Source organism: Cyprinodon tularosa, unplaced genomic scaffold, assembly GCF_016077235.1.
Source record: "Cyprinodon tularosa strain WSP-4 unplaced genomic scaffold, ASM1607723v1 ctg279, whole genome shotgun sequence".
NCBI classification, from domain to species: Eukaryota; Metazoa; Chordata; class Actinopteri; order Cyprinodontiformes; family Cyprinodontidae; genus Cyprinodon; species Cyprinodon tularosa.
In genome coordinates, this window is record NW_024038984.1 from 715305 (window position 1) to 734800 (window position 19496).

Genomic DNA, 19496 nt, shown 5'->3' on the forward strand with positions numbered 1-19496 from the left:
GGCTCTTCTGAGGTTACTATGGACCCTTTTGCTGCTTTAAATAATTATCTTCCTGCCAAACCAGCCAGATTACATGGACCATCATGCCTTGGTAGATTTACAGTTGTGCAAAGGTCTTTGTTTTCCCAAAATCAAGGACTAGGTCCTGTATAAGATATCTGTAGCTCAGTATATTGTTTCCTAACATACCACCGATGTCTTCACATAGCAGCTGTGTTAATATGAAGATTAGAATAAGCAGAGGTGGAATCCAATTATTAAGAGAGTGACCTATGTATGAAGTTCAACAGAATAAAGAGAGCTGAATTAAAATGTAAAACATGCTTTCAGATCTTTCAGAGGAGAAAAAAAATGTTAAACCTATCAATAATGTTCCTTCTACTCGAAATAAATATGGGTGGGAATACTTTTCCAAGACATTTTCTGTTCTAGATAGACCTAAGTCTGGTCGGTACCTGCAAAGCTACAAAGATAGAATTAGTGAAGGTAGATGGGATCTTTAGGAGACAGGTGTGTCTATCCCCCTGTCCCATTGAGAAATAGGTGAGCTAGGTTGTTGAGGCTGCAGATGACAGGGTCATACGCCCCTCTGGGAGCACTGTAGCCTAGTTAAGACAAAATAACAAAAGAGAGAAAAGAAATGATATCACTAATTTTCCAAAATTAGGAACAGCAAATGCTGTCTCGGAGCTAACCATATGTGCATGTGGGTGGAGGACTAAGGGAGAAAGAATTTCTGGCTCAAATTTTCATCTCTACACTTTCACACTCAAACTTCAGAAGCTTTATCTTCTGTGCAACTGAATTGTAGTTTGTTATACCGATTAATGGGATTACATCAAAGCCAAACAGTGCTGTAGTTGAAAATGATAGCCAGCAGCTGGACACCTTCAATGCTGTTCGCGAAGCTCTTAGAAGAGGTGAAGTAGTAAAGGGGAGTGTCAAAGGTGTTCAGTTCCAGATAGTTCAGCACATCCTGGGGCTCTGGCAACTTCTGCACCATGGGTCGTGCCACATAACCCGCAAGGTTCCTTCTAATTGGACTGCTCTCTGTACCTTGGCGATAAGGACAAAATACAGGTTTGCTTGATTTCAGCAAAACAAAAGTACTGATTGCATAGTTGGGCTTAAAAGTTTTATTTACTGGCAAATTTTCTGATGATTTTTAAAGACCAGAATAATAAAAAAAAAAAAAACACTTTATTACAGTTTGTGTCAAGTTTATAAACCTTGTTATAAATTTATCTATGGCATTTTTTTATTCACTATCAAAATGACTTCTGCAAAGGAACATATCACAGCTTGTAGTTTTCTTTTACAGTAACTGTAGTTCAAGTACTTTATTTTCTAAGACAATTAAGCTATCTAAGCTTTCTGGCAAAAAGCCTCAAATTCATGCAAATTATTCAGCTCTTTCATAAAGGTAAGTTTGAGATGTCCAAAATTGTTCTAAGCCATGTGATTGTCAGTAGATGAATTTAATCAATATTTAATCTTATATTTTTTTAACCCTGATATTCCATGCCTTGCTTTTCAGCTCTTTGTGTCTTTACAAAATCTCAAACACGTCAAAAACATGTAAGATCCACCTCCATGTTTTATAGGAACATTGAACTACCATAAACCTCATTGAGGCCTCTTCAAACAGTGTGTACTGTGCTACACATAGGTAAATATGATTTTTGTTAATTTAATTCTGAAAAGAATCATACCAGAATTTTTCTAAAAATTTGACCATGACACCCATAGATTCTTCTGATTTTTTTACTTGTTTCTTTTGGATCCAATATGTTTCTGCCAGTGTTGGATAAATGTTGCTGTCTCTGACATTGGTTTGATTTCAAAAGAGTCCTTAATTTTTCACTTATTATTTTTCTTTATATTATATCTATATCAATCCTTGCTAATTGTCATGCCCGGCTCCATCAGTATTTGTTTTAAATGTTACTTGTGTTGTAAAGTTCTGCTACCTCCCCCAGCTCATCATGTAATTGTTCTTTTATGCATGAAGATTAGTGCAAAACTAGATGAAAGATATAGGATAATATAAAAAACTTTAAAAATTTTCAACTTTTCATACATGGACTCAGTAATTGTTTCAAACATATGTATCATATATCTCTTTTGTATCAGTTTTTGAATGCATAATCATTGATAAAGACTCCAGGTTGTGTTCCATGCAGGCAGAGGTAATTCCTGCTGTAATTAGTGTTTTCTTTGAAGATAGTTTCATCAAATACATTTTCACCAGAACCCTAACTGTGAGTAAAAACAAAAATAGATTATATAATATGTGAAGGCTGGCAAAAACTTTTAATATATTTTCCTAAGTTATGCAAACTTGTATGCACAGCTGGATATAATTTACTGTTTACCTCCATGTGGCCCAGTGTAGCAGTCAGATCAGTCTTCAACATGACAGGATGGCAGATAAATTTATTTCAATAGATACAGCAGTGGGGCATGGGGGCTTTATACCTGAAGTTTTCTCATTTCTTTTCTCTCCTGCACTTGAGGTCTGCGTCTTTCTTTGTGTTCTCCCTCTTACACATAAGCAGGGGGGCTACATGAATGGGTTGTGTGTGTTTGAAGATTATTCCCTGAGATAAGAAAGAACCCGTAGACTTGTTAGATTCCTGTCTTCAGCAACCGGATGCACAAATGAGGCAACCCCCTTCCCACCCCCCCTTCATCTCAACCAAACCCATTTAAGGAGCTGTTGCTTGTTAGTGTGAAAATTACCCGACCTGTCATAACTCTCCAAGGAAAAGAATGAACTCTCTTACACCGATGACTTGTATGCTTAACTTCAGTAACCCTGTTATGTGTTTGTGACAGAATGAGATGAGTGACACTTTTTAGGACATAAAGAAAATTCTGAAAAAAGAGAAGCAAGAGACAAACCTCCTCAGATGAAGAGATAATATTTTTATATTAGGTCATCAGACGTCTTCTTTTTTTTGTCCTATCCTAAATTTATGTGACCTATTGTTAAAAAGCTGGAAGCTCTCTTGTCCTCTATTGAGTAAATGCTTCAAAATGTATTGTGCCGAAAGGCAACCCAGAAGGCAAAGTCTGACAACCAGAGTAGTTTCAAACAAATGATGCTAATCGCCAGCAGTAGTGAATTTAGGACAACAGCTGTGAGGTATTATTTATAGCAGTGTATGCTCTACATGCTCTTTTTATGAGGCTTTTGCCCTCTTTTTTTGGGAGAGGCCGAGATGAGGTTATACATCAGCAGCACTTCTTGCTTTTGCAGTGAGGCGAGTGTCTGTGTGGTGCAATCAGCGTTGCAGACAGTTCGCGTCATAGTCCTTCACACTGACTAGGATGACCCTTCACTGACAGAAGACAGAGTTGGCACTGATGGAGCTCATGTCCAAGGTGCTCCTCGCTCCCAGCAGCTCATTGTTGCATATGTCAGACTCTATACCCTTGGTGTCAAAGTTCCAGCAGGGCAGCGCGAATGTCGGGTCGTCCAGCATATCCTGCATGTTCGACATGGGGTTAACATATGGTTTTTATTTTTTTATTTACTGGTTTATCTCTAACTAGAGAAGCACTCAGAGAGTGCAGACCTCCACCAAGCAGCACATTTCGCCTGATATTGTGACTTCCACCTATAGATAAAACTCACACATCTGAATCATGACTTTTTGCATCCAGTGCTGAAGCTGTAAATAGTCACTACTGCCACCCTCAGGTTGGGAGGTAAATAATGTTAAAAAATCCTGTATCCTGTTCATGATCTGGATCATTATCTAAATTTAATGGATTACCCTCTGACATGAGGCACAACTCTGGTAAAAATTTCATTAAAATCTGTTCATAAGTTTGCAGGTTATCCTGTATACAGACAGACATACAGCACACACACAAAAAACTCTCTTAAAAACACAAACTCCTTGGCAGAGGTAACTATGCTCTCCATATCAATTTACCCCTTCACAACTCACTTTTGTGTTATTCAGCTTTCTTTTTAAAATTTACAAGTTTCACCCCCAAACAAAATAGTTCTTTATCTACCCAAAATGTCACCTCATTTCCTCCTACAGTACTTGCCTGTATGTCTCTCTCCAGTAGCAATAGATAGAATCAATGCCAAGTGACAAAACCTGGGCCTTCATATGAGAAGTCCACACCTCCAAAGCTAGCCTGACCTGAGCCAAGGTATGTCTTACTGACAGAGTAGTAGTTGCTCCACACAAAGTAGTGCTAAATTGTAATGTTCTCAAACTGTGGGGTGTTACCATCAGGTCCAAACACCTCCTAATACCAAAGATAATGGAAGAACACAGCCCACAAGAAGTAATGCAGCACTCTTCTGAAGTTCTAAGGATGCATCTGGATGGATATACAATATTGTCTTGAATTTTAAAAACCAAACAGGATACATTTTCTTAACTACAGATCATCTGATCACAGTTTGAACCAGCCAAGACATGCTTGCACTGCCCACAGTTGTAACCACTGAACTTACTGTTACGCTGGTAGCTGATGTTGAAGAATCTGAGAGGCCACCTGACTCTGTCATCACGACTTGGATATGGATACTGGGGCCCTTGGCACCGGCTGTCAGCCATAATTGTTACACACTGCCCTCTTCCTGTGTTGGAACCACACTCATCCCCCACCATGGCTGTAGGGGATGGACAGCACTGGCCACTCTGCAATCCCTAAGAAGTGATGCACTCTCAGGGAAACTGAGCCAGACTGTTGATCACCAAGAGGGGACCCACAGTCCACATGGTAACACGTCCAATACAATTTGAAAAATATTTAAAAGCAAGGTTTAGGTTAGTCATTAGGTTATTAAACTATTAAAGTTGTTTTACTTTATACCTATACATATGTAAGAGTTTTTTACCTTTACAACATATCCAAAGTAAAACAAAAAATACAATTCAACTAAACTTCCACACATTCCACTTATTATCAAGATCAACAGAGTGGGTATACATTCTTTTCTTTAAGCCAGTTGACTTTAGAATTATCACAGAACCTTTATCTCTTAGACAACCCAGCAGGCAGTGCAAGTCGTTATTCATAATTCACCATCCCATTAGCTCTCCAAACTAACAAGCTCAGAACCGCTTTCAACAGTGGCTCGTGAGAGATGATTTCCTCCATCGTTCTGTTTGTAGTTGGATTTGCTTGTCTTTTGAAGCTAGTGGCTTAGGAATGAATGAAGCGACTAATGATTTTGCAGTGGCATATACAGTATCTTGTGCATGTATTGATTTTAACCTTTGTATGTGTGGATCATTCTGTTTAAGTGTGGATATTATCCTTTGCATGTGTGGTTCCCATACTGTACATTTGTTGATCTTTTCCTATGCATGTATGAATTCTGGTGTGCATGTATGAATTCTAGTGTGAATGTGTGGATTGTCTTGTGCATGTGTGCATCACATTTGTGAATGCTGAGACTCCGCGAGCTCCATTTAGCCCATTTCTCTCGATTGTCTTAAATAGCTATTTGACCTTTCTACAGCTGGTGCCAGCCTGCTCACACATGTGCACGACCACAGTCCCGATAAAAGCAGGATTAACATAAAACTTGAGTTTACTTGCTCAGTAAAAATGTTTATTTCAAATGTTTATTTACAGCCCTTGTGACCATAGCTCAATTGATGCCATTTGGTGTGTGCTCATACCAAAGCTGTACACACACACAAAAAAAAAAAAAAAAGATTTTTTTCTATCAGTAAACAGTTACTTTGTATGAGTTGAGATAGACAGATGACTGGAAGGTATTCTTGGTGGTGTAAGAGTACAAAATCCAGCCTGATCCAAAAAGGGAGGCCAGGAGGCGAACAAACATAAAAAGGGGTTGTTTTGATAATACAGAACAGAATATACTGTAACAGAGTAGCAACCTGTCTAGGACGGATGGATGGTTAATTTGGTTAACCTTTTTATGTTGTTGCAACAGCATTTACCATTTCAGTATGAGAAAAATTTAAATTACTTTTTTTTTAATTTAGAGAAAATCTACTTACTGTAAACTTAAGTTACAATTCTATTCCATGTTCAAATGTCCAAGTGAGATTGATTACAGGTTGTAGCACCTACAAAACATATTTGTTTCCATCTTCACCCAAAATTGTTACAGTATCTCGACTTTCAAGTTTGCACACACAGACATATTTATCAACAGCAAGCATAAATATAATACTGGATTATTTTTTAAGCCATGATTTAAGTTGTTAGAAAAGATTTTTGTTAGTTTTGATTAGTTGTTTGCTGGCAAACAGTGACATAGTTGGGTTAGAGAGGAGAAAATAAGAGACATCAACACTCTTGAAAGGCAGAAGATCTGAAATACTGTACACCTAGAAATGTTAAGACTTAATGGAAAATCTCCCACATGATGAGAAAGGAAGATGGTCAATTTAATGGTTATTTCAATTTAATTTGATTGTTTTAATGAAAACATATTTTCATACATTTAAATGGGTTACTTCAGCTTTAATATTCCATGCATATGTTTTGTTGTCTAAATTCAATTGTTTTATCATTTAAAAGTATTATTACAGAAAATACATTTCTTACACTTATCCCTGTGAAACGTTGCAATCATAAAAATTGCTGAGCTGCATTAATCAATATTTTTTGGCTTTAAAACCAAACCCAGCATTCTGGATTGAGTGAAAGGCAGCTCTCTGTTTTGTTAAATCTTTCAAAACCTGAATTGTTTTATATCTGACACAGAACTAATCAAAATAGCCTAAGTTTATTTTTAAACACAGTCAAATGCAATCAGTGTAGTTTTTGTAAGAGGTGGAGAATTGCATCTTGAAATCCAATCGCTTGGATAATAACAAAGATGTTACATTTTGAGTTTTATTTAGCAAAAGAAAAAAAAGAATATTATATCGGAGTTGGAAAGTCTTGTCCTGATTCTGGACTGGGCAGCATCTCTTCAGAGCTTGGTAATTGGTTTGATACGGTTACTTCATGTTCATCTTCTTGCTTTTCCCTTTTCCTGGCCAAGGTTGTAGCCACACCACACGGGTCCAGTCGGGCCATCCTAGCAGAAAGAAGAGTTGGCAGAGAGTGAAAGGTTAAAAAGAAATGCTTTTCTTATAGATTTTTTTAAAGATTAAAAAAAAATAAAGAACCTGATTGCAAAAGCAGCTTACTGAGAGTACATTACATCTATTAGAAGACAAGAAGTTACATAAGAAATATAAATAGCCTGTCAATTTTATGTTAGGTAAAAGCGAAGATCGACTTTTTTGTAACAGTATTTTAAGGTGACTGCAACAACTGAAGAAAATTTAAATCTGTGTTTTTTTTTTCTATTTGTAAAGGTTGTTCAACTGCTGTTGAATCGAGAGCAAATGCTAATATTGCCTTAAGTCTGTTGACTTAATGGCTCGTGTAGCAGATGGAGACACAACTCAAATGAGACACACTGAGGGGTAATGACATCTATATATAAATAAATCTCCTGACATAATGGACTGTTTGCAGGTGAGGCTGTCCTTGGAAAGTTCATTTTAGAATTGGAGGAATAGATTATATACATGCACCACTTAACTACCTCATAACAACGACCTCCATTCCAATTTCAGATAGGTGCAGCATGTTAGTAGAAATTCTATATTTGCTAAAGAAACTCAGAAGTTATGAAAAATATTCATAATAAAACAGAATTAGTCAGAGTGCTTCCAGTTAAACCTGGTAAATAACAAAACAGCTGGACATTAACAATGCTTGAGCACCAGCTTTAGACCCATTACAGAAATTACAACGAACAATAAAGGCTCTGTTATTTGGCTTGATTTGTTTTAGATTATGTAATGTTCTGTGTCTAAGATAAAAAAAAATTTGAGCTGGATTTTTGTACTGTCTGCACAGCTTATTTGCATTAATTTAATAGAGCAGTGTTCGCTTTTACATCCTGCCTATTGTGGAGCAACTACATTGTAAATTCAGCTGGGCTGCCTGAGGGCTATGCATCAGTCAACGTCAGGGATAACTGTTTCAGGTGAGCGTAACACTGACTCTTAATTCTCTGCTAAATACCAAATACAGTATAATGAAGGCAAAGACATAAAGCAGGAACTGTCGAAATATTGACAATTTTTTTTCCGTTAGAAGATTACAGTCACAGGGGTTCTAATATACACATTACAGAGTTGAAAATGTTTGCTTTTATTAATATGGTATGGCATCCAATTAATCATTTATATCATTACTGCACATAACACTGTACTCTACACATCAGTTGTCACATATCTTTTGACATGGTGAAAAAAATATGCTGTCGCCTTGCTACAACTGTCACACACCATTCCTACTGCAAATCTGCTACTACAAAGTAAAGGAAACATGCACTGAAATGCATGAAATATTGCAGCATAAGCAATTACTCAATTATAAAATCACCTTTTGCAAACTGCACTAAGCATATTCTTTACTAAACTCAAGTTGATAGTTGCTGGAAATTGAGTTAAACTGATTTCATTACCATATGTCTTACTAAGCAGGCTAATCATTATCTGACCACCTAGCCCCAGATGGTGGTCTGACCTAAAAAAAATTGAAAAATGATAGTAAAAAAAAGCAAAAAAAAGGAAAAAAAAAAGAGCAAAAGTTCTGAAGATTTTTTTTCTTTTTAAACCAAGTATACATATCAAAGAAAGCAACCTAGAAGACTTTACAAAAGGAAGGATTTATCAGGGGGCTATAAGCAGAATTTAGAGAAGAAATATACATTATTCATAACATTTATCTACCTATTGCTTAAAAAATCTAACATAATAAAGCCTATGTATTTCCCTTATTTTATTTTTTAACTTCCTATAGCAGTCTTTGGTGCATTTCCCAGGCTAGCATGTATGTAAGTAGCTTTGCTTTACTTCTCTGGCTTCCCCTCAAATCGGCCATAAACAGTTTATGTATGCCATTGTATGTATGTGTATGCCATTTTTACTTGTTAAATATGGAAATATAAATACATTCAAACAAACAAAAAATAGCTCATCAAAAGTTTGATTGTAATATATTGAGCGTTTGTCATTGTCTGCCATTCTTGACTTTTTTGGTTCTGTGTAAGTTCTCATTTTGGGTTCTCATTTATCCTTTGTTCTATGTTATTCTGTATTGTCAAGATTTATATAATTTTTGAATTTGTGTTATCTTTTTTCAACATTTTTGCTATTATTTATTCCTTGGTCTAGATTTAGTTTGTTATTCTTTGTCTTAGATTATGTTTTCACTTCCATACAGAAAGCCCATTATCTTCCGGTAACACAGAATACATGTCAGATTAAATAATAGTACTTATCTAGGTGTTACTTTATTGTATGTCTTGTACCATGTCTGTTGGTTGTACTGTTCTTTTTACATCTCTACGCAGGTGATGTATCAGACTGAAAATGTTTTATCATTATCTCCCTTTTATCTCCTCTTTCTTTAATCTTTTCTCCTTTTTTTCTGTTTTTCCTTTCCTGTTCTACCTACAGTGCAGTGTCGATATAATCTGTAAAGCTCCCTGCATAATTATTATAAAGCAATTTATATGCATAACACAAGCGGAACCCTATGTTGATAGCCGTACTGCTCCACTTGTGAAAGTAAAGGATATTTCTTATTTTGTATTCATTAGTTTTATTCCACTTTAGCCTCATTTAAGTTAATTTCTAGTTAGTTAAACCATGTTTTCCCTGGTTCCTCTTTGTTGCCCCCCCAGCGCTCCTTTCCATTCCCTTTAGCTCCTTTCTAGTTGCTTCTGTCCACACCTGCTCCCAAATAACTGATTACTCCACTCTTTGTACTGTCTCCCATATATACTCCTCCTCTGCAGTTCCTCAGCGGTGGATTCTCTTCATTTCTTCTTGCATGTTTCTCCCGAGCTTCTCTAGTTTTTGCTTTTATGTTCCCAGCCTGTTATTTCTGAATTTATGTTTTGTACCATCTACTTCACCATTAAAAGTGCAAGAACTATGTCTGCCCCCTCTACTCTGCATTTGGTTACACAACAACATCCACCAACCCTGACAGTGTTGGTCTGTGTGACTGGTAATTGCTGTGATGGACTAATATGTTCAGATCTTAATAAAGCCATCACTGAGAAAAACCTCTACAGGTTAAATATATTAAAAAAAAAACTTTTGCTTCTTTTAATGAGGTCCAGACTTCATTTATAGGATTCCCTGGTTGAGCACTATCTCAGCTTCTAATATTTAGGTTAAGACCAATATACTTTTATTCTAAAATTATACACACAGTCCGAGTCATGCTCCAATTTTGCAATGTTATAATTCAATTCAATTCAATTCAGTTTATTTATGTAGCGCCAAATTCACAACACATGTCATCTCAAGGCACTTTACAGTTCAACCAGATCATACAGTCAAATTGATACAAAGTTTTCTATCTAAGGAAAACCAGTTGATTGCATTGACTCATTGACTCAAATACAATCCCCCACACTAAGCATGCTTGTAGCGACAGTGGAGAGGAAAAACTCCCTTTTAACAGGAAGAAACCTCCAGCAGAACCAGGCTCAGTGTGAGCGGCCATCTGCCGAGGCCGACTGGGGTTCAAGGAGACAGAAGCAGAGACACAAGAAGCAGCTGTAAAAGGCGGCCCCGTCCAGGAAACACACAGCCAGGCAGACGAGCTCCAAGGCAGCTCCCATGCCAGAGGACGAAGAGAGCACATCCACTCAGTCACGGTCAGAGAAACAGGACCACACTGGAAAACCGGCCGATCTCCAACATCTATAAACAAGGGTGTTGATGGAAGCAGCACAGCTGATGTTTCTTTCCAGGATGACGTCACAGCCAAACAGGAACAGACGAGGCAAAGCTACTCTGAGGAAAAGCAGAGAGAGCAGAAGGTTAGAGATTGAACTAACAGATTCTGCAGAATAGGAGAACAGAGAGAGAATGAAGCAGAATGATGAAATGGGGGTCCCTATGTCCTCCAAAAGTCTAAGCCTATAGCAGCATAACTATAGAGATAGCTCAGGATAACCTGAGCCACCCTAACTATAAGCTTTATCAAAAAGGAAAGTTTTAAGCCTAGCCTTAAAAGTAGACAGGGTGTCTGCCTCACGGACTAAAACTGGTAGTTGGTTCCACAGGAGAGGAGCCTGATAACTAAAATAACCTGGTTGGAACTGGATCTAACATACAAGTTGAAGGCCTAGATGAAGACAATAATTTTGCTAATTCAGAAATATTATATATTTTCTCTCCAGTTTCCTAGCATTTTGCTTCAAAGTACGCAGCTCTGCATTAAACCAAGGAGCAAGCTTTCTATTTTTAACGGTTTTCATTTTCAAAGGAGCTGCGTTGTCTAAGGCAGTACGCAGAGAACTAGCAACCCCATCAACAAAATCATCAACCTGTGAAGGGGAATAAGCTATACTTTTGCACTCTGCAGCACTGCAGGAATGGGAGGTATCATTTCGAGGGGTGGGAGGTATGATTTAAAATCATTTCCCTTTTCATTTTTCAAAAAGAAAAAGAGACTTTTCCAGTGGAAACAGGCACAGTCATGTTTGTTTTGTTTCCATCTGTGATTTTACAAATCTTGCAAGAATTTATCTTGCTTGCAAGGTATTTTATTTTATTTTTTTTAATCACGTGTTAAGATAAATACAGATATGGTGAAGACAAGGCAGCTGGAGTCACTGAATCGCAATAAGGCACCAGGTCCAGATGGTGAGGGGCCTAGAGTGCTAATGACAGGAGCTCTGTGGGATTCTCCTTCAACCTAAGTCTAACCAGGACTCACCTCCAGTCTTGTAGCGGAACAGGGGACAGTAATCTCACCATTTTTTTTTTTTATCTGTACACAGACAGACAGACAGACAGACAGACAGACAGACAGACAGACAGATAGATAGATAGATAGATAGATAGATAGATCATTTTCCACCAGTAGAAATATATTTTTATAAGGGTACATACTCTAGACACTTTCCGTTGTCTGCTGATGGAGTGTCCTCACTGCAGTTACCTCCCATTCCTGCCTCAGGATCAACACACCCTTTGACACCTGCCTGCTGCATGGCTAGAGGGCTGCTCACATAGAAACACAAGAACAATGTTCCTTTTTTCACTGTTAGTCACTCCCTGTTATCCTTTCAAAAATACACAAGGCATTGCTGTGAACCATTTGGAGAAGTGGTTGGAAAGCAATGAAGTATCTTAATAAAGATAACAAGAAATATTTTTGTGAACACAGAGGGGGACAGAGAGCCAATACAAAGCACATTTCATCATCTGTCAGTGTTGAAATGTTAACTGCAGCTTGGGCAACATCAGAAGCAATCATGTACCAGAACTGCTGCGAGTCCCATCTGTGACTGTGAATCTGTTGGTGCTACAGCTAATAATCAGCTGGTTTGGTTCAGGCTTAAGAAAAGTACCGTAGTGCTGTAATGTATTTGGGGTAATGTGAATGTGTAATTAGTATTCTCACTCTTAAATAAAAAATATACATCAGGCATTGTTTTGTTTTTTTTATCTGTAAAATGACGACCTGGTACATCCCTTCAGCAATTAGAACTGTAGGGGATATGTGGTTTAAGGTATGTAGTATGCTGCTCTACATTTCTAAAACCTTGAACTGCCTGACAAAATATGAGAAGTACCTTGGCTAGAGGTTTGGATGCATTTACAAAGGCACATTTAGACTCCAATAAAGCAAAGATTAGCCTACATTTATGTTAAAAATCTTCTTAAAAGAGAAAAGTACCTATCATTTGATCCAACCAAATACTTCAACTTTGAGAGACGTATTGAGGGACTCTGTCTCTGACCAAAGAAAATTTGATCTGGCCATGTTTGAAGCTTTTTGATGAATCGGTTGCTTTGTTATGCTTTTTGATGTCATTGTAGTTGCTAACGACTGTAGAACTTTAAGGGGGACTTAGCTCTAATTGGCTAGAAACTGGTAAGAAACTAAAAAATCAAATAGTTGTTTTGCACATGGAATACTGAATAAATGCTACCAGGTTTGAGTGAATGTTTTTATTTTATAAAGATAACTCAAAGATAACTGTTGTACGTATGAATTAGCTTTTAAAAATCATTTTAGAGAAAGCAAAACAAAATAATTTTAGAGGGAAACAGTTTTCCCATAACATCTTACTTTTGTCAATAAGAGGTTTTAAAAAAAATAAAATAAAAAAATAAATACATTTGTGTAAGTATCTGTTAAGGTTTTGGAAATCAAGCCTTTGGAACAACAGAGTAACTGCAAGGATCTAGATTTTCTTGTAATCATTCACAGAAGCTATCGTTGCTAACAAGTAATTCCTGATAAAAAAATATCAAAAATATGAGAACCTCACGGGCATAGTAGAAGCAAACAAAAGAATAAATAACTACATACAGTAAAAACAACCAGATGCTATTTACTATATCTACAAGGCAAGAAAATAAAATAATATCAAATATGCAATGTAAGAGCCTACATGTACAAACACTGTATTAAGTCAATTCATAATCCTTACTCTTTTTACTGTGAGTGTAAAGGAAGGAATCAGAATAAATCAGATATATGCAAATTTCTCTTTAGCTAGTTTTGTCTATTATGAGGGCTAGTCAAGCTCAAAAGCAATCGGATGAGAGGAGTCCACCGTGTGGCTATTTTTTAGGAAATGCACCTGCATCTGACTATAGAAACAAAAAAACAGAATTTTTCATTCAAAAATTACTTTAGGATGTTTTCAATGGTGGTGCTAAAATAAAATTAGGAGGTTAGGTTTTGAATACAAAACCTGTTAGATAGAAGCTGAATATGATAAACTGCTTTTTAAACACATTCTTTCAAACACCGCCTGACCTCTTGCTTCGTAGAGCTTCTAAGAACCAAGTGATGAAACATCGAGTGGAAATCCTTTGGTGTCATTTCTTAAAATCTCCCTGGAATGAAAAATTCTTTACAAGGCGGTGTCAAGGAATAAAAGAAGTGTGTAAATTTAATACGTTTCATGATTAAAACTTAACTACAATAAGCTCAAGGTTTGTTTTTTGGACATTTCATCTAAACTGGCAGTAAGTGTTCATACACTCAGGCATTTCCCTACAGTTTATTGGTTATACCCTATATTGGCTTTTCTCTGCTGACATTTTTCATGTTTACGCATTACCTAATGCAACTCAACTCCACCACTTACCTTTCCTTATTTCGACATTTGACGACATAGATAATGAAGAAAACAGTCTCCAAAACCAAGACGACAGCAGTAAAAATAGCCCCGATCTTCCATGCCTGAATGCTGTGCTCATTGTTCACTAAACAAATGTATCATGGCCACCAAAGGACAGCAGGAAAAAAAAAAAGAAAAAATACATTTAATTGATTGAAAAAATGGCTTTTAAAAACAAAATTGAATAGCCCATAATTTCTCCTCTATTATAGCTCTATATTATAATCCTACAAACACAGATAACAGCGAGAAACTCTGAATCGTATTTTAACATTATAAATTTCCCTAAGTAAAAGTACCTTTCTACTTTCTACTGGCTTGCATGTGCAAACAAAAAAGTACATCTATTAAAGTTGAAAGTTGAAAACCTAAGCACAAAAATCTCTTTGTTAAATACAGTATATCTTCCAACATCTCGTTGCCTAATATTTGTTATGGCTACATTAACATCAACAAGTAATGCTATTAAGTGTAGCATGTTTACACATCATGAGTGATGTTTTACCTTTTGTTCTAGAAATATCTTCCATTACGTTTATGGTTCCTGTTGCATTCCCTCCTTTTGTTTGATGGTATTCAGCAAAAGCAGTATTAACGAAATGATCTACCGTGGGTTGGATCTCCCCATGGTTTTCTGGTAAAATTCCAGAATTTGTTATAGCTGTCTTACTGCAATGGTTAGAGTTTGCACCGACAATTGTACTGTCTTGAGTTGCACCTCCCAATGATGGATTTATGGTAGGAAGCAGGTTTTCAGGTCTTTTCTCTGAAATCAGAAGGTAGACCAGGGATCAGCGGTACTGCTAAAAGAGAGATGAGGTATTTATAAATGCAACTTTAAGCCAAAAGGCAAAGGTTTAATGAATGGAAGGTTTATCGATCTCCAGTTTCTTGTAAAAGTTTTTATTAGATTTTACCTTGTTACAACCCCAGAATTTTATGCTGTAGCTCAACACAGAGTAGTTCATAATGATAAAGATACAAAGGCCTAGATTTAGGCCAAAAGGTCTTTTTTACTCTTGTAGTCTTGCAACGATATCAGTACAAATGTAGATTTAATGTGAGAGCCTCAGTGGTTTGAGTTTCAAAAGCATTGATTCCCAAAGACCAAGGGCAGCAGACTAGGTCAGAAAGAAAGTTAAAAGCAGTGTCATGTAATAAAAAAAATATCTGATCGTCTATTACTAGGCTGAAGCTGTCAATCTAAACTAAAAACAAAAATAGGTTAGGATACTATTATTTGGAGAAGCAGCAAAGAAAACCAAAGCTTATGTTAGAGGGTCTGTAGAGGTTGACAACATTGGAGGTAGACATTGTTAACAAGACAACTATCAGCTGAAAAGAAAGCTCATCTTTAAAGGAGATAGCAAGAAAATGGCAAATATGCATAAAAGAAAATTTGCCCTGCATAACAGCCTGAACTTACATTGTAAAACATGATATAGGCATTAATGTTCTTTAGGGATCCTTTTTTTGAGAAGAGATGGAGGATCAATCTAAATTATTCAAATTGATAAGGACTAATTTGCCTAGGTGGATGCATCATCTCTCTACGATAAACGCTGTCCACATAGTGCTGGTGGTAAGATGGAAGGAAGGAAAAGGAGCCTATATGCTTCCCATTGCAGTTCTTTTATCATAAAGAGCTCACAGGTTGTTAAATTGAGCAAAGGAGATGAATGGAAACCCACAATCCTTTGCCTGACAGAAAATATAGGTACAGCCCACCTGAGAAAAACAATAAAAATTCTTTATTGTTTAGCTTGTACCCTGTTTGACCTTTGCAAATCTACCCTTTTATGTATTGAAGTGATCCTTTTAGCTATATTTCAGGCTCTTTTTTCAAAATGTTGTCATCCCAGATCTTACAGCAGACCTGATCTTCTTTCCTAACCATGAAAGAGTTCTTATTGATACCAACTTGTTGACACCAACAAGATTCACAGCCAGAACTTGGACAGCCCCTGTTATTGTTCGTTTTTGGTTGAGATCTTTTGGAGGCATTTTGCAACAAGCACACAGTGGCATGTGGGGAGAGGGAGTTGGAGATGTAATGGTTTGCAATCTTTGTTAGAGATAGAAATTCTGTATTGGTTTAAATAAAGTGTTTAAAAAGTGAAGTTATCTCTACCGGCATGAGCTGCACCCAACCCCATGTAAAATGAAGTAAAAACTGTAGCTTCCCACAAGTGCCATACTTGAGTAGCAGGGTTCTTCCGAGGACCCTGTGAGTATGAGAGTAGCAGGGTATTACAGAATGAGGAAATTAACAAGAGCCGCTCACTTCAAAGCTAAGACATGCTCATAGTGAGCTTAATCAGTTTTGTTGGCTAACATCTCTGAGTCATGTGACAAGGTATCTGCAGTCCAAGTTGACCTTTGAAATGCGGGTATGCATACTCCTATGAAGTCAGAATTCTGCCAAAAAAGGAACACATATGATACATAATCATACAAGCACTTTAATTAAAAATGCACAAACACAAAACTGATCTTCATGTGCATTATGAACTCAATAACATTAGGCCCCCGATGTAATACAAGCATTAGTGCATGCTCCTTCTTTGCGCTAATGGTTTGTTTTTAATTTACCTGTAGATTCTCTCCTTCTCCAATGTGGATCTGTTCATGCATGTTCATGGCAACATTTGCCTACAGAAAGCATACTGTTATTGCCTGGAATTGGCTACCTTTCATGAATCCTGCCTCTTATACATGTATGATACAGTTTTCTTCCTTGTTGTGACTGGTAACAGTTTCTAGTGATAGTGAGATGAGGCCTAATGAGGCAATGAACCATTTGAGCCAATTGCTCCAGAACTGTGTAATTTTTTGGAGCTTGATGTGCACATCAAACCACCTGCTGGAAAGAAAAAATATAGAAAGATAATAAATAATATAGGAAAAAAATCTTAAGAGTAGATGCAAACTGATTGTATATGTAAATGTATGCGTTTGGCCATAAACAAGTCATTAATCAAGCCATTGGCCATTTATCAATTCACAAGAATGCTAGTATGGACTTGTTTTCTGGCCAAGTATGTTCTTGACAAGAATTTAGGACGTATGGGCTTGGGAAGAATGGGAGCACAAAGAAAAAATCTGTGTCAACTGGAACAGAAGCATACTCATGACATCACCACACACAAGAAGACTTGTCTGGACCTCCTGTTATTAACAGTCTCTAGTTAATAATAAAATATGTGTTTCCTTTAGTTGGGGTATAATGATCATGAAAGTCATAAAAACACAAAGAAAGGTTTTGCCAAAAAAAAAAAAAAAACGATATCAGATTTATCCGTACTTCACACACAATTATGCTGAATGCGGGCTGCTGCAAAGGGGTTAATGTTAGCCCTGCCTGCGGTCAGCCATGCAGGGCCGCTGGTTTCCACAGTCCTCTCAACATCAGAACTTTTTTTTTTTTTTTAATGGTGCACTAAATTAGTAAAAGGCCATACAGGTATATTGAAGTTTAAAAGTAAAAAACTTTCCGTTATCTTAAAACAGCGCACAGAAACAGATCCACTCTTGGGTATGACAGATTCTAATTGTGCGTTGAAAGCAAGCTACGAGTCCAGTGAAGGAGCATCCACTCACGCGTATAATATTTTGAAGGCCTCATGGTTTGGAATTGAAATATAAAACATTCAAAATGTGCATGGAGAGGGGTTTACATGTGTATGTTTCAAGTAAAACTGCTTGTATTATAATTTATTACACGTGTTTCCTTTTTGGCTTAATTTTGGCTTCGTATATGCTCTTTTTGGTGTGTTTTAGTGTGTGTGTGTCTACAAGAATGATAAGGGGAAAGGCCAACCAACTGTCTCCATCTCTCCATCATCTTTGACATCCGCACCAGTGCTATGGCTAGATTTATGTAGACATTGGCATGATTCCGTTCCTTCCTTCACACACACCAAATTGCAGGGTTTGTGTATCAGCAGGTAGTTTGCCCTGTCGCTATGTAAGTATTGATAAATGGCTGAGCTTTTCAGGTTTTTCATGGCATTCCCATCCACCACCATTTTTTCATATTATCATTGCAGTACAGTATCAAAGCAGGGTGAGGAATTGATAAGCAACAGTCTTTTATGATAAATAAATACGAGAGAACCCATTTTAGAGCCATCCATTGTAAATGGTGACCTTATTCAACAAATGAGAAGCCGAAAGAGCTTGGAGAGGAGAATAAACTGGGATAGCTCGTGAAACTTATAGGGGTTAAGCTTTGATGTGTTCGGATTGAGCCAGTAAGCTACTCAGAGTTGATGGAAAAAGTTTAAGACAATCCTGGAAGAATATATTTAAGATGCAGCTACTATAAGATCCTGCCAATAGAAATAAACAAAAACACACCTTTCACACTGTTATTAGTAAAGCTTTTTCTAAAATCTAATGATCCTTTTTGTTCTAGTTTTAAAAGCAGAAATAAAACAGTACATGATGTGGATTGAGTAAGAACAAATCACATTAATTGGATGCATTTTATATATTTATTTTTAGTTAAGTTAAACTTAAAAGAAAGTAAATATATCAGATTTTAAGTTTACGTGATGTTTCTAGAGTATCTCTAAAAATATTTTACATTTCTTGTTACTTGTTTTAGGTTTTAATTCCACAGGGCTATATCATTTTACCACATATTTAAACCTTTTTTCATTGCAGCTATATAGATCTCACCTTGATCCTTTGTGTTGTCCTCCATATCTGCTTCTCCGGTATTGTCACCCTCTTCAACCAACAGTGCCTTTGATCTCTCCTCACTTAAAGTTTCACCATATTTTTCTTCTAATGTTGCTTCCCTTAAATCAGTACTTTCTGCCTCCTTCTTTTGGTTCTGTTCTATTTCTGCTAAACCATTTATATCAGCTTTCTCTGCTCCATTCTCCCCCCTTCTGAGCTCCCCCTCTTCTTTTATCACATCACCTATGATAGGTTTTATTAGTAAACCATGGTCATTAAGATGAGGTAATGTTTTCTCTAAATCAGTTTGGGTTGTTTGACTTTTTTCATGCAAAACTGCTTCCTTTCTCCTGCTATTCTCTGCCTGCTCTTTACCAGCCACTCTATGGCCAGCTTTAGACTGTTCCTCTGTTTCCTGCTCTGGCTGTGCGCCCACTGCCACCTCCACAGTATCTGGTGTTTCCTTTCCATCCTGTGTTTCTCTTTCAGTGGCATTCTTTAGAAATATCAACACAACCTGCTTCTCGCTGTCCTCCCTCCCTGCTTCTAAATCCCCTTCTGTCTCCTCTGAGGCTCCATCCTCTTGTCTCCTCCAGTCTCTTCAAAACCATTAACTTTTCTCTCC

The 19496-nt window shown here is 37.0% G+C and overlaps 1 protein-coding gene and 1 pseudogene across 5 annotated transcripts; both read right to left on the reverse strand.

Annotated features, from left to right (window-relative positions):
* Positions 1-477: 477 nt before the first annotated feature.
* LOC119786794 lies at positions 478-4751 on the reverse strand (annotated as a pseudogene).
* Positions 4752-5718: 967 nt separating this feature from the next.
* On the reverse strand, positions 5719-19045 carry si:dkeyp-118a3.2. 5 transcript variants are annotated; one of them, XR_005281231.1, is made up of 6 exons: positions 18869-19045; positions 14691-14951; positions 14153-14270; positions 11937-12047; positions 11761-11814; positions 5719-7036 (listed from the first exon to the last, which is right to left on the reverse strand). XR_005281231.1 is itself a non-coding variant. In XM_038290300.1 (6 exons), the coding sequence occupies exons 1-6, from the start codon at positions 18891-18893 to the stop codon at positions 6877-6879; spliced, it is 591 nt and encodes a 196-aa protein (XP_038146228.1). In that variant the 5' UTR covers positions 18894-19045; the 3' UTR covers positions 5719-6876. The 5 variants fall into 5 exon arrangements, 3 of the variants coding, with proteins under 3 accessions (XP_038146228.1, XP_038146227.1, XP_038146229.1); XM_038290300.1 differs by lacking the exon at positions 11761-11814 and having other exon boundaries at positions 14691-14819; positions 14904-14951; XM_038290299.1 differs by lacking the exon at positions 11761-11814.
* Positions 19046-19496: the final 451 nt, after the last annotated feature.

Coding starts and splice junctions, on each gene's coding strand:
- si:dkeyp-118a3.2 (XM_038290299.1), bottom strand. CDS start 18,893: ATGGAGGACAACACAAAGGATCAAG. Junction 14,271..14,690: donor AGATATTTCTAGAACAAAAG/GTAAAACATCAC, acceptor ACATTTGTTTAG/TGAACAATGAGCACAGCATT. Junction 12,048..14,152: donor AAATGTCGAAATAAGGAAAG/GTAAGTGGTGGA, acceptor CTATGTGAGCAG/CCCTCTAGCCATGCAGCAGG.